Source organism: Canis lupus, chromosome 9 (genome assembly GCF_011100685.1).
Source record: "Canis lupus familiaris isolate Mischka breed German Shepherd chromosome 9, alternate assembly UU_Cfam_GSD_1.0, whole genome shotgun sequence".
NCBI classification, from domain to species: Eukaryota; Metazoa; Chordata; class Mammalia; order Carnivora; family Canidae; genus Canis; species Canis lupus.
The window spans coordinates 22,120,045-22,134,344 of NC_049230.1; the positions used below are offsets into that span (position 1 = coordinate 22,120,045).

Genomic DNA, 14,300 nt, shown 5'->3' on the forward strand with positions numbered 1-14,300 from the left:
TAGGTTTTTTTGTTTTGTTTTGTTCTGTTTTGTTAAAAAAAAAAAAAAAAAGACAAGACATCATGGCCAACTGGTAGGTCCCTAAGTCTCCTTCTATCCAGTCAAACCAGAAATGCCTGGAGGGTAGTAGGGAGGTATAGGAAGGGAGGCAAAGCCACAGGCGGTGAACCACTGGAAGGATGGAGTCATCCTGATGACTTTGTGGCTATGACCACAAACAGGGAAGGATGCAGGACCCCAGGCAAATCCTTTACCCCCCAGCATGTGTGTCCTCTTCTCCATCAGGCACATGCAGTCCAACTGTGCATTCTTTCTTCCTATTCAGAGATGGGCCCCTGCTCCCCAGCCCTCTGTCCTGTATGACTTCTTCTAGCCCTCTTCCCTCCCCCACACCAGGGCCTGGGCTGCCAGGCAACCAAGCAGATGGCACACCAGACCCAAAGGTGGGCTTGTCTCTATAGGTCCTTCCCACTGGAGGGACCTAGAGAAGAGAAGAAGGGGAGCCTGGCAGGCTTGAGTTTGGGAGTGAGTCTGGGACTCCTGCCCATTGAATCATCTGCCACTCCACACTTTCCCTATGGCCTCCACCCTCTGACTAAATTGAGGGGAATGACAATGGTACAAGGTACAACAGTCAAGGTACATGACTACTTTCCTCCTCTGATTCTGGAAAAGAGACTTCTCTTCCCCAAACTTGTGCTCAGCTTATAAGAAATGACCCCAGATGCCCAAATCAGAGAAAGTCAGAATAAGAGCCCCCAGGGCTAAAAAAACCAGAGCTGGCATGTAGTATGTTGTCAATAAATGTTTTAGAACGGCTGGATGAATGGATGAATGAATGAATGAATGAATGAGTCCACGATCAATTTGGAAACATACCAGGGCTCCCCATTGCCACTCTCAGACGTCTCAGGCTACCTAAGACCAAAGAAGACACCCCTAGGCTTTGGCTCACCCCAAGGGCACACCCATGCGTGCGTGCACACACACATACACACACACATACCACAGAAAGGGAAACTTCTAGGCCAGAGACAGAGCCAGGACTCAGACCCAGGCTCCAGGTCAGCTCTGTAGCCTCTAGGGGATGGGGACGGCAGGGGGCATTGAGCCCCCTGCCTCCTGGCAGGGCTCACTCGCGGAAGCTGTCAGCCAACTGGTGGCAGTCCAGCTCCCCTTTTGGCTCCAGGCCCCCTGGAAGCTTCACTCCTGTTTTCCGGTCCACACACCAGCACTTGCCGCGCTGCCCATCTAAGGCCGGGTGACACTGCCAAGACAAGGGTGTGAGAGGTCAGTTCCCAAGCAGCCTGCCCCAATCCCAGCCCAGCCCACGTCAGATAGTTGATTCAAGATGGCCTGTGAGGGCAGAGGCTCTTTCATGAGCACAGACCCTCTGAGCTCATGGAATAGAGAGATCTTGGCCAAAAAGTAAAGGTTGTCTCAGAGGTCAGCATTGGTCTAGTGATAAAGGGCTCAAGTGTCAGAACTTTCAGTGGGATAAAAATTGAAGGAAGAAAACACATAGACCTGTACAACACAAAGAGTGAACCCTAATATAAACTGTGGACTTTAGTTAATAATGTATCACTATTAGTTCTTTAATTTGTAGTACCATATGTACCATGCTAATGCAAGATGTTAACATGGAAACCTAGGGGTGAGGAAGTAGATGTGAATCCTGTACTTTCTACTCAACTTTTCTGTAAATCTAAAACTGCTCTAGAACATAAAATCTATTAAATTTTTTAATGAGTAAAAAAGTGTTTTTAAAGGATTTTATTTATTTATTTGACAGAGAGAGAGAGCACAAGCAGGGGTAACAGCAGAGGGAGAAGGAGAAGCAGACTCCTCACTGAGCAGGGAGCCTGATGTAGGGCTCCATCTCAGGACCCTGGGATCATGACCTGAGGCTAAGGCAGATGTTTAACTGACTAAGCCACTCAGGTACTCCAGGAAAAAAGTTTTTAAGAATTAGAACAAGAAAAAAAATTTTTTTTAAATTAAAAAAAAAAAGAATTAGAACAAGAATGGGTACCTGCGTGGCTCAGTTGGCTGAGCACCCAACTCATGGTTTTGGCTCAGGTGATGATCTCAGAGTTGTGAGATCCATTGAGCCCTACATGCGGCTCCCCGCTCAGCAGGGAGTCTGCTTGAGATTCTCTCTCCTTCCTCCTCTACCCCTCCCCAGCTCACTGCACTCACTCTCTCTCTCTGTCTCTCAAATAAATAAATAAAATCTTTTTTAAATAGGACAAGGATGAAATTGGTGTTGGGATAAAGCTTGCAGGTATGTTTGGCACTGGTTTGGGGGGCCCTTTCTGGTCCTCCACTCATTGCACACCACCCATAACCTCTCATGCCATCCTGGGATTTGCAGACTTGGGGGCAGCCCTTCTCCTATCAAGGCCTCTACTGGTCGAGTGGCAGCCCACTTTGTGGATCTGTCAGTAGAGCACGGAGTGGGAGAATATATGTGTCTATGCCCACCAGGAGCTGGAGAAAGACCCAAGCCAGGACTCCCCAGGCCACACCCAGCACAAGTCTCTGCCCAGATGTGCCACTCCTCCAAGTGAGCCCTCCCCTCATGGGTCAGAGATGGTCTGAGGCAGGCCAACCTTGCTGAACATCCTAGCCTCCTGGGGGGCTTATCAGAGGAACCCACGTTGCATGAAGGAGTATGGAAGCTTCTGCATTCACGTTTTCTCTCCTACTCCACTCCTTCTTCTGCTTCCATCCAGAGCTCCCATCCCAAGCTCCCATCCCCAGCTGTCAGATCTGACTTCACCTCCATCCTGGCTGTACCCCACGTGGTTTGGTTACTCAGCTTGGTGGAAGGGCCAGGCTGAGTTTCCTCCTTGACCCTTTATGACTTAGACCCTTTATCTCCAAATGAAACTAGAAACATTCTATGGCAAAGAACTACTCATAGGATGGAGTACAGTACAGGGAATGAGAGAGTGCTGGGAGGTAGAGAGGTTAGCAGGAGTGCTAAATGGTGAATCCAGAGGTGATGGAAATAGCCCTGGATAGGGAGGCAGGATAGCTGGTCTGCCATTAACTCACTCTTTGGGCCTCAGTTTCCTCATCTCCAAAATGAGTGTGGTGGGCAAAATAAACTGAGGCTTTAAGTCTGGGGGAGGGTTCCAGGGGTTAGGTTTGGGTTGAGAGGTCTCTCCTCTACTTGAGATCTCCATCCTGGACTACCCTATGGAGAGACAAGTAATGCCCCAAGAGCTAAGGCCAGGACAGGCAGGGATGAAGACCCACCTGCTTCGGGTGGAAGTTGCCATTGCGGTCGCAGTTGGGGATGGGGATGATGTAGAGGTCCTCGTGGGTGCGGCTCTGTGAGGCAGCCAGACGCTCCAGGGCCCGGTGCAGCTCACTCTGGCAGGAGCCCTGGGGCTGGAGGAAGGGAGAATGAAAATGCTTAGCAGAAAGGAGAGAAGCAGGAAGACCAAAGCTAGGGGTTGAGTCAAGACTGAAAGCCGAGAGGCTGGGCAGGCCCCAGTAGATTCAGGGGACCCTGGTGGGCAGAGCAAGACATTGCAGAGAGAATATTGGGCCAAAGAGCTTCCAAAAAGGAGGGGTGTGAATGGAAGGGACTTTGTGGGGGAAAGAGGTTGTGGAAACCTATGGAGATGGTTGGGAATGGAGTGACTTCCAAGCTGAAGGGATAGCTGACATCATAAAATTAACTTATGGAACCCAGGCGGGATCCATTAGAACCGCAGATCCATTAGAACCATCCATCAGAAAGGACATTAGCCAGATGCTGGGGCAGGGTCTCCAGGCCCCCTACTGCGGCCAGCATTAACCCTTTAGTTACTGAAAGACTCTGCATGGAGAAGCCAAGAGAAGGGCTAAGAAACACCAGGTGGCTTGGTGTTTACTATTTACAAACGAGTACAGAAATATTTCAGTACTTAACAATCACTTCAACTATATCAGTGTATATGACTGATGACCAGGAAAGGAATATCAAGGAAAGGAATGAGGATTCTCTGGGTCCTGGGGATGTATACCAGGTATGTCTTGCACACAGTAGGCATCCAAAGAATGTCTGCTGAATGATCATAGTCCAGATCTAGTGTGGGGAGGGTGGGTTGTGACTGTGCACAGGTGCATTTGTAGGTCAGAAGTCCTCACCACGGGCCGAGCTTCCTCCCGAGGCACCCCGATGACCTTCATCTTCCCCCCACTGGTGCTGCGGTCTCGAATTTTGGCAAAGTGCTTCTGCAGGCACCTGCGGTCGTGGGCGCTACAGGGACTGAAGCTGTTGTTGGGGTGGTCACCCTCATCCTTGTCTGCAGTCAGGCCGAGATGGGAGAGAGGTCAGCACTGGGAAAAGACAGGGCAACATACCAACCCAGCCTCCCCACCTGCTTTCTTCTTGGGGATTCTCTCTACCCTGGCTCTGGGAGAGAACAGGGTACCTTAGGGTGGGGGGGGTGAAAGCAACACCCTCCTCTCCTCCCCACTCTCCTGAGATTTCCTCAGGAGAATATTCCTCTTAAAGTCTTCGCCTTGTCCCTCACCCCACCCAGTCCAGCCCTCAGATGAGTCATCAGCTGCAGCTGCGCAGACAGCAGGAGAGTCCCCTGGGCCCTGCAGGGAGGTCTAAGGCAGGCAGGGGCCTCCCCACCAGATCTCGCACCCTCCTCCATTCAGGTCCTCCTACCATCCCCACTCCATCTGCTCTCTCTTCCTGTCTCCTTTCCTGCTCTTTTCAGCATCTGGCTGAGCCAACCAGGGGATCCCCAGATCTGTTGGCTCTGCCGCCCCTCTTCCACATGGCCAAAATCAGAGTTTCCATGAGTGATGAGAAATCTGGCCCAAAAGGCTCTCCCCATTAGCTGAACAGGAGAGAAGGAGTGGGAGTGGGTGTGTATGCATGCATGCAGGCATCCGTAGTGTGTGTGTGTGTGTGTGTGTGTGTGTGTGTGTGTGTAACACACTGTGTGGCCACAGAACTGAAAATATCCTCACACCTCCCTTCAATTCCCCCACCTCAACATCTCCCATCCTTGGATCTTAGACCCCATTCAAAGTCCATGTCTATTGTCCAGCGCCAGGGCACTGGGGAACTGGAGATGGGGGTAGTGAGGCTGGACTTGTGCACTCTCCCTGGGATTTCCTGAAGATTATATCTGAACTCAAGAACAACCCAAACTAGAAGTCCCAGAATTGTAACCACTGCTCCAAACCTTCAGGCAGCAAAAACTAGAATACAGGATTGAGCTGGAGAAAGAGATTGCAAGACCTCTCTGCAGATCAGAGTCACCTCTAAAATGCTTGGGTTTGGCAGCTCCCTGCCGGCCTGAATGCAAAGCCCCTGCCAGCATTCCAGATGTTGGCAGCCAGACAGAAGGTTACATCTGGTTTGCGTCAGGATTTTTTTTTCCTGAGGAGTTAGCAGGTTCCTCCATGCATGGCAGCAGTCCCAGAGCTGCCTCTGGGTCAAATGGTATTTTTCCGTCTAGCCAAAGTTAGTTGGGGGGTTAGTTCTCTTTTTATTCTCCTAGTTCTGGTGGTGTGGGGGGAAGCAAGTAGATACAGGAAAACCAGGCAAGGAGAAATCTAGACTTTCAGAAAGTCTTTGTCAAGATTCCATGCCAAAGGTTATTTATAAAATTGAGTCACCAAGGATGGGAAGAAGGTGTTGTCATGAGTAGAGGGCTGGTTTAGAAAGAAGAACCAAAGGTAAGGAATAAATGGAGCAGATAGATATAATCTATCCTTTTGCATATTTAACATCCCAAGAAGGACAGTCTGGAGGGTACTCCAGTCTCATTGACAACATCAAGTTCTTACAGGTCAATAAAGGAGAAAGCACTATAGCAAGACCTCCTAATCCTGTGACAAAAGATGTGAGTAAATTTCAGAAGACTAGGATTGTCATGGTGACCATAAGAAGAAGGGCCAGGGGCACCTGGGTGGCTCAGTGGCTGAGCATCTGCCTTTGGCTCAGGGAGTGATCCTGGGGTCCTGGGATTCAGTCCTGCATCAGGCTCCCCGTGGGAGCCTGCTTTTCCCCCTGCCTATGTCCCCGTCTCTCTCTCTCTCTCTCTCTCTCTCTCTCTCTGTGTGTCTCGTGAATAAATAAATAAAATCTTAAAAAAAAAATATGGACCCCAAACCCTCAGTCTGAACCAGAGAAAATATCTAGGATCCAGGCTTTTCCCTGTAGACTCTTCCAAGGAACCTTTCTGGCCAAAAGGCCCAAACTGGCCAGTGACCTCTGCCCCTGCATCCACCTTGCACAATACCATAAGACTTTTGGATGAGGTCACAGGGTTGCAGGGGTGTAGGCTGGAGGTAGATAATGGAGAGGAAGAGGAAATGGAAGACCTAAAGGAATTAGAGCTAAATCCTGGAACAACAGAGGCTAAGCTGGAACATGAACAAAAGCATCAACATTCTACCCAGAAAAGACTGGAAGGGATCAAAAGGACTCATTTGCCACAGCCCATGATGCTAATTTGAGGGGCACTCTTGAAACCTGAGAAAAATTTTGGTCTTTCCTTTGAGTTTGCTTTTCCTTTCACAACCATAAAGGGAAGCACTACTTCTCCCAGTGACACTTGTTCCTTTGGTAAGTTGGCAGAATGTTCTTAGGTTTGAGAAAGATGAGCTTTCTAACAATCGGAAGTAGAGAACCTCCCATCCTGGAAGTGTGACCCAGCAGGGTGGTAAAGGGCTCAAGAACCTAGAGAGACCTGGAGTAGAAATTTAACTGCAACTAGGCTTTCCAACCTTGAGTTTCTAAGAGTTGAAGTTCACAAATGACTAACACTTGGGGGTTTATTAATGGATATATAGAATGTTTATCTCTTAATTCAGGAGTATCATTAAGGAGGACAAGGAGAGGGTGCCTGGGTAGCTCAGTTGGTTGAATGTCCAGCTTTTGGTTTTGGCTCAGGTTATGATCTCAGGGTTGTGAGATCAAGCCCCAAGTCAGGCTCTGCGCTGAGCACATAGTCTGCTTGGGGTTCTCTCTCTCCCTCTCCCTCTTCTTCTGCTTGCATGCACATTCTCTTTCTCTCTCTCTTATTAAATAAATAAAATATTAAAAAAAAAAAAAAGGACAACTGGGTTGGCTCACTGAAACCTGGAGCTGCATGGGCCACAGGGCAAGGCTGGAAGCATAGTTTATACTCTTGTGTGGGTAGGGCCCCATGACACACTGAGGGGATTATCTGGGGAAAGCTAAGCAGGCAGCATGCCCGGCCTCCCCCTCCTTGGTTTCCCCACTTTTTTTGTTGTTGTTAGGCAAGCTTCCTTTTTTATTTTTTGAAGAACTGAAGAATCCTACAAGCCTCCAAAACACACATATTTGAGTCCAGATACTCATCAATGCCATACTTGGACCCCTCTTGCCTGAGGCCAGACTGCTTCACCCCACCAAAAGGGCACTCCACGGAAGAGTTCGATCCTTCATTAACACCAAGCATGCCAACTCCCAGCTGCTCTGCCACTCTCCAGATCTGGTCCCGGTCTGTCCCTGACTCGTGTCTAAGCTTTCGAGAAGAATACACCAGATAGAGAGAATAGCTGCTTACTTACTCTCATGGAGACATAGGTACACAGACTATACCCATATCTGCCCACTCAGACACAGGCCAGGACTCAAGAACCACAAACATATACAAACAATCACGTGTCCAAGCACACACTGGTCCCCACATGCACACCCACATGCACTCAGGCACTCTGACCCTGCCCCAGGGAGAGACACAGACCCAGGGCAGGGCACACTGCCTGCACCATAACTTGTTGACTTTCCATTTAATCTGTAACTTTTCCTTGCCCAGCCTTGCTTAACAGGCCGACTAAGGATCCACCCAGGATCCACCCCCAGGCTCTGGGTTTGGGAGGGTGAGGGTCGCAGCTTTGGGCCTCTGAAAATGTTAACCTACCCATCTCCAAAACTGGCTAAATACTTGCTACTTCCCTGCTTACTCAGGAATTCCAGCCACCTGGTACTGCTCACCCAGGGGGGTGCCTCTGGAAAGACCCCAGTCCCTCTGGGTCCCCCCAGAGTCATACCTAGCCCCTGAAAGATCTGGCTTTCTGACTTCCAAAAGGCTTATTTAGGGGGTGGGGCTTCCACATAAGCCAGATCATCTCCTCCAGCCCCTGCTCCGAGTTGGGCCAACAATATGCAGCTAAAGGCAAACCCTGGTCTTTGCTCTAGCAACTGAGGGTAAGGTGCCCAGAGAAAGAAAAGCACCACTGGCTGAAAAGTTCATGGTCAAAGCTAGAGGATTTCCTCTTTCTGGCAGCCTGATTTCAACCCCATGATTCCTCCTCAACCCCAGTCCCCTTCAAGACACCTCAGGTGAAGCTGTAAGGTGGGTGGTCCCAGCCACCCAGACACAGGTGTTTCAGCCACAATTTGGAGGCTCATCCCCCTACCCTACAAGAAAGGCCTTTTCTTTCTTTCTTCCCCTGGACTCTGCCTAGAGAAACAAAGATCACTCATGCCAGGTACCCAGGCCGTTCTTTAAGGTCTGGGTCACAGGACATCCCCCTCACCATTGTGCCATGCTGCCAGCCTCAGACTGAAGGAAAGCTGGCCTGTCCTTTCCATATTTATAAGAGCAAGAAGCACTGAGTTCCTCCCTACCCCTCTCAACTCCCTTGAATGTTCCCCCTACTTTGCTCAGTTGCCCTAATGCCCCTCAAAGTCCCAACATCAGAGGAGGATTTAAGCGTCAACTGAAATCTCCTCAGCTTCTTCATCACCCTCCTCATGATGGCTCCAACTGACAGAGCTCTTACTCCATGCCAGACACCCCAAGTCTGTGAGGCAAGTCCCGTTGTCATCTCCATTACATAGATGAGAAAATGCCAGTAGACTGGGTGGAGGGGAAGGAGGACAGACTTATCCCTGCAGCTCCTATGTCTTTAAATGGAAAGACTCCTGATACCCGAGGCACCAATAATTCTGGCTTTGCCAATACTAAAGAAAAAATGTTAAGCAGCCATGCTCCTCCCCCCCGCCTCCCCCAAGGCACAGAATTTCTGGGAAGGCCTTGTTCCCATGACATGACTGGATTCCCAGTACTGAAGTAAAGGGGACAATATTTGCTGCGTTGACTAAAAATTAACCCAGTCTGTCTGTTCCCTAACCCTGTCCCAGAGAGACCCAAGAGCACAGTTTAGGAGCTCCCCAGTCCAAACACTGATCTTCCCACTGTCCACTCCCCCAGATTCCAAGAGTCAAGGGTCAGTCCACTGATGCAGAATTGTGGACTTCTGACGCATGTGTCCCACCCCACCCCCACCTCTGGGGGCCTGAGCAGTGTTAATCCACAACCTTTTCTGGCTCAGAAAGCTGGGACAGCAGGGGTATGGGAAGGTTAGGGGGGCAGAGGCTTAATATGGAAGGAGGAAACCCCTCAGTAGGCAGCTGGACATAGCAAGGCCAAGGGAAGGGGCATGCCAATTGGCTGCCCTCCCCCAGTCACCTGCTGAAGTTTAGCTATAAGAGGAAAAGGCAGAAAGAGAAGCCGGATACCCTCTGCCAAACTATTCCCAAGGCAAGAGGAGTCTAAGCCTTGGGACCAGGAGGGACAGTGGAAGGCTAGAAAGAATAGCAGGGATAAGCCCTGACCTCTGGCCATCTTGTCTCACCAGAGACCCTGCAGGGCTGTTGTACAATTCTAGGGGGCACCTTTCACATGGTGTGGGGGATGCTTCTGTGATGACTAGGAGATGAGAAGGCATGGACACAGCTTGCCGAGTAGGTACCTAGTTTCCCCAGGATTCTGCAGGCTTGCCCTTTCCCTCTGCATACCCTGCATGGGTGGAGGACAGGCAAGGAGGGAGAGGTGGGTGTTAGAGATATGGACCCTGTAATCCCAAGAGGATATAAAGGCCGATTTACATGATGTACACGGGACAATCACAAACTTCATACCATTTCCCCCAAAGCCCCTAGGGGATTAGATTTTTCTCCACTATAGGATGATGTGCTCCTACCCATCCAGGGAGGAAGGGGTGCTTAAGACCCTCTGAGGGCTCTTCTGCCCCAAGTTCATATACTGGGAGAGGAGAAGGCTAGCACTCATCCTAATCTGATACCGGATACATACCCATTGGCCGGTGGAGGATGGAGATACGAAGGGAAAGAGGTCCCATTATACTCAGGGAGCCCAAGGGCTCAGCCCTCACTCCCAATCTGGTCTGGTACCAGTGCTCCTCCCCTCCCACAGGCACTGGCATCTGTGCCCCAGGATCAAGGCCTTACTCCCTCAAGATGCCCTCTCCTCCAGCCCCCCTGATTCCCAGATGTGCCGGGTGCCAGACTGGCATTTCTCCTAGAATGTTTTCTGCTGACCCATCTCTCACTGCCTAGGGACAGGAAGGGCAGAGAGGCCTGAGGCCCAGACCCCTGGGGTCCACGTCCTTCCTGTTTTCCCTGCATCCTGCTTTCCTCCGCTAACAAGCTGCAGAGGATTGAGGAAGTGGAACGGTCTGGGACCCAGGGCAGGAAGCTTGGGGCCAGAGTCCCAGCATCCGGACTGCAACAATGGAAGCTTCAAGCCCCAGGAAAAGAGACAGACACAGACAGAGGCACAGGGAGAGCAAAACAGAGTCAGAGAGGGAACAAGAAACAGAGGCAGAGATGCAGAAAGGCTGACAGAGAGAGAGATTCCAAAAGTAACAGAGAAAGACAGGAACAAAGGCAGAAAGAGAAACAATGACAGAGACGTGGAGAAAAAGCCACAGAAAGGGGCTGAAGAGAAAGTGAGAGAAGTGGGACCACAAAAGCAGAAAGGGAACAAGAGAAAGAGAAACTGATAACAGGCCAAAGACACTGAGGAAAGGAGAGCTCCGGAATGCTGGTAGTGAAACTAGAGATTGAGAGACACAGCAGGAAATAACAAAAGAATAAGAAAGTATGAAAGACTGAGAGCGATTCTAAGGAGAATCTGAGAGGCTCACTGAGAAATGGAAAAAGAGAAAGTGTAAGAATGAGTTTAGGGCAAAGGGCCTTCTAAACCTCTCCCTCTTCCTCTCTCTCTCCCTCTCCCTCTCCCTCTCCCTCGTCTCTCCCCCGCCCCTTCTCCCGCCTCCCCCTCTTCCTCTCTCTCCTTTCTTTACTCCCTATCCCACACCCGTTAGGTTTCTATAGCGCTGGGCCAGGAGCCAAGACTTGCTTCTCTTCTGCCACCTCAGACGACACCTGCCAGGAAAGAGGAACGGGGTGCCCGTGTACCAGGGCAGGATGAGGCGCCCAGGCCTGACAGAGAGACCTCTGTCTCCCCAGTGCCTCTCAAACAGCAAGGTGAGCTACCCAGGGGCTTTGGGGAGGGGCAGTGTCGATGCTCCTCACCACCAAAGCCCCTCTGATCGGCATGTCCCACTCCACCCCACCTCAATGTCAAAAGGCCAAGTCCTGGCTTCTTAAACCCCTGGGGTTTCACCTGTGGCCAGGATGAGGGGAGTTCCAGGATCAAGAACAGAAAGCCACCACCACCACCATCCCCATCCTCTAGTTATCTGACCCTAAGCGGCTCACTTGCAGGCTGCTGGCTGGACCAGGTCAGGTAGTGTTCCACTCGTGCACCATCAGCCGGGGCTACCATTGAGCCCTCTCTTCCCAAATAGGCACCTCTGGGAGGTTTGAGATGGAAGGCTGGGACAAAATCTTCCTTGCTGGTGGCAACAGGCTGCTAGGGACTCAATAGCAGTTTCAGTGGGTGAGCCTGTCCCATGCCAGTCCACCCTGCCAGGTACCTGCCTTCTCTTTAATTCACGGGAGATTTTCAAGGGCTTTCCCAGACAGCCTGAATGGGGAAGGGGCTTCTAGGAGGAGAGAACACTAGAGAGGGCATGCAAGGACAGGGGCACCTTACCAGAGGGCTGCAGGCTCTCCTGGATGGCCTCGATCTCCGACAGCTCCATGCACACGCCTTGCCCGTGCATCAGCGTGTGCAGGGGCTTCTCCACCCCCCGGGGCGGGTAGCAGCGCAGGCCCGAGCCGCAGCGAGGGGTATACACCCCGCAGGGCATCCCCTTGCCCAGGGCGCAAGTGGCGCAACAGCCGCAGCCCGGCTCCCGCACCAGCTCCTCGCAGCCCACGGGGGGGCGGCAGCGCGCCAGCTTCTCCTCGGAGCAGGACGGGCAGTGGATGGCTTCGTCGCCCAGGCTCGGCCCGGGCCCGGCGGCCAGCAGCAGCGCGGCCACGAGGCAGAGGGGCAGCATGACCGAGCTAGGACGGGGCGCGGGCGCGGGCGCGGACGCGGGCGCGGGCGCGGGCGCGGGGCGCGGGAGCGGAGAGGGAGAGGGAGAGCCCGCGCTCAGACTGGCGGCAGGGACACGCGGCGACAGCGCCCGGCGCTCCTGGAGGACTCGACCCGGAGGGCGCGGGGAGACGGGGCGGCCCCGCTGGCGGACAGGGACCGAGCCAGGGAAGTTAGCAAGCGGGCTGGAGGGGAGCGAGCCTGGCCGCCGAGGCGCTGCGCCGCATCCTCGGCCCGGCCCTGGCGGCGGGCGGCGGGGGGGCAGGGGGCTGAGCGGCTGCCCGGGACCGGCTCCCCCGGACTTTATACCGGCCCCTGGCCACACCCCCAGCGCCTTCCCAGAGGTGGGGGAGCGGGGGCGCCGGGGGGGAGAGGGAGAGGCGGCCGTTAGGGGGAGGGGGCGCTGTCCTGAGTCGCCGCCGCCGCCGCCGCCGCCGCCGCTATAACATCTGAAAGTCCTTTTCTGCCGCAGAAGGAAGCGGCGCAGTTTGGAAGCCGTGGCAGGCGCCGAAAGCGCCTCTGAACCGGAGCCTGGGAGGGGAGGGAAAGGAAGAGGAGACGCCAAGGGGCTGTTCTTTGGCCCCCTCCCCCGACCTTGGAGGATTCCTTCCCTACCCCGCCGGGGCGGCTGCAGCCCCGCCCCCACCCCACCCCCAAGAACGCGACCTCCTAGCCGGGACTGCTAGTTCGGCGGATTCAGTCTCCCTGGCCCGAGTCCTTTCCACCCTCCTTCGTGCTTCCAGTCCCAACCACTGGAGACCAAGTCGAGTGAAGTGGGGAAAGGGAAGCAAGCACCTATCGAGGGACCCAGAAGGGCCTGATGGCCCTAAGAAGTTAGGTTCTCTTCCCACTTGCCCTTCCAACTCCTTCCCCCAGCCACCCACCCGCGAAGCACGCGCCCTGGCTCCTCAGGGCTCATCTGGGTCCTGGTCCATTCTGCCTTCCTGAAAACTGAATCAACTGAGCTGGAGAAGGAGGTGCCCAGCCTCTTCTTCCTACCTGGATGTTTGCCTCTACTGCCCGACTCCCTCCCAGAGGAGGATTGGCTAGGGAGATTGTCACTCTCAGTGTGCAAACTGTGCATCGCACAACTCCAGGGGGCACCATTTCTCTTGTAGTCATGGTAGGTTTGTGTAGCTGTTATGACAGTTTTCCAGCAGATGGCAGTCAAGCATTTCGAGGTAGGGATGCCTTTTTCTAATTCAGCCAGCCGTTGCTATTTGGGCTAGTATGTCGGCTGGCTAGGCCCTCTGTGAGATCCTATTGGTTGGTACCTGTTTACCCCACTCTTGCCTCAGTCCTGCTGGGATCCAGAGGGACCCTAGAGTAACATTTGAGCAGGGATCCATCTCCTAGGATCTCTCTCTGGTCCCCCAGGTACTCATCATCCTTCCCCACAAAGGTTTCTCTGTCCTGGAGCTGGTTTCAGGGTAAGAGTGCCTGTCAGGGCACAATCCGTGACCCACTGTGGATTTTTTTTTTTTTTTCTTTTGGCTTGACTTGGCTTGGCTTGGCTTGGCTTAGCCTAGAAAGCAGCAAGGCAGCCAAGCAAAAGTGCAGATCAGAGACCGTTTTCCTCCTTCCAGCTTCCTCTCCCAGGGCAGCAGTCTTTCAGTCTCACAGTAATTAGGCCCTTTCCTACTTTCTCCAAGTGTAGACTTGTCCAGGTGAGAGGAGGAAGAGCAGAGCAGCTAGCTGAACTTGTAGGGACAGAATCAAAAAGTTGCAAACTGACGGCACCTACTGGCAATCATCGAGACTGCAGAAGGTCTGGAGAGTTCTGACCAGTGACAAGATTCTGGGATTCTCTCCCTGCTGTCTCAGAGACGTACTGGGGTCTCTCCATCTTGGAGTAGGGCAAACAGAGCCAGAACCAGATTCCTCATATCCCTGTGGAAAGCCCAGCCTGTTCCTGATTCAGAAAACTTCCCCCAGCCCTATCCCCCTCTATCATCACTGAACCCAGTTCTGCCATCAGCTTATTGTATGAACTTGGACGCCGCTCCTTGGAGCTTGAATGTCCTGAACCATAAAATAGAGGTAGGTCAT

The 14,300-nt window shown here is 52.6% G+C and overlaps 1 protein-coding gene and 1 long non-coding RNA gene across 4 annotated transcripts in view; one reads left to right on the forward strand and one right to left on the reverse strand.

Moving 5' to 3' along the window:
• Nucleotides 1-12,247, reverse strand: IGFBP4 (insulin like growth factor binding protein 4). Its single transcript, XM_038547380.1, has 4 exons — nucleotides 11,865-12,247; nucleotides 4,147-4,304; nucleotides 3,268-3,402; nucleotides 1-1,267 (listed from the first exon to the last, which is right to left on the reverse strand). The coding sequence occupies exons 1-4, from the start codon at nucleotides 12,211-12,213 to the stop codon at nucleotides 1,133-1,135; spliced, it is 777 nt and encodes a 258-aa protein (XP_038403308.1). The 5' UTR covers nucleotides 12,214-12,247; the 3' UTR covers nucleotides 1-1,132.
• Nucleotides 9,340-14,300, forward strand: part of LOC106559289 — an 8,628-nt gene continuing 3,667 nt past the window's right edge. Inside the window, exons 1-2 of one of the 3 annotated variants that reach the window (XR_005364389.1) lie at nucleotides 9,340-9,745; nucleotides 11,131-14,291. This is a non-coding gene — a long non-coding RNA (uncharacterized LOC106559289). Of the gene's footprint in view, nucleotides 9,746-10,319; nucleotides 14,292-14,300 lie in introns of those variants that run through there. The other 2 variants (XR_005364388.1, XR_005364390.1) reach the window with 2 other exon arrangements.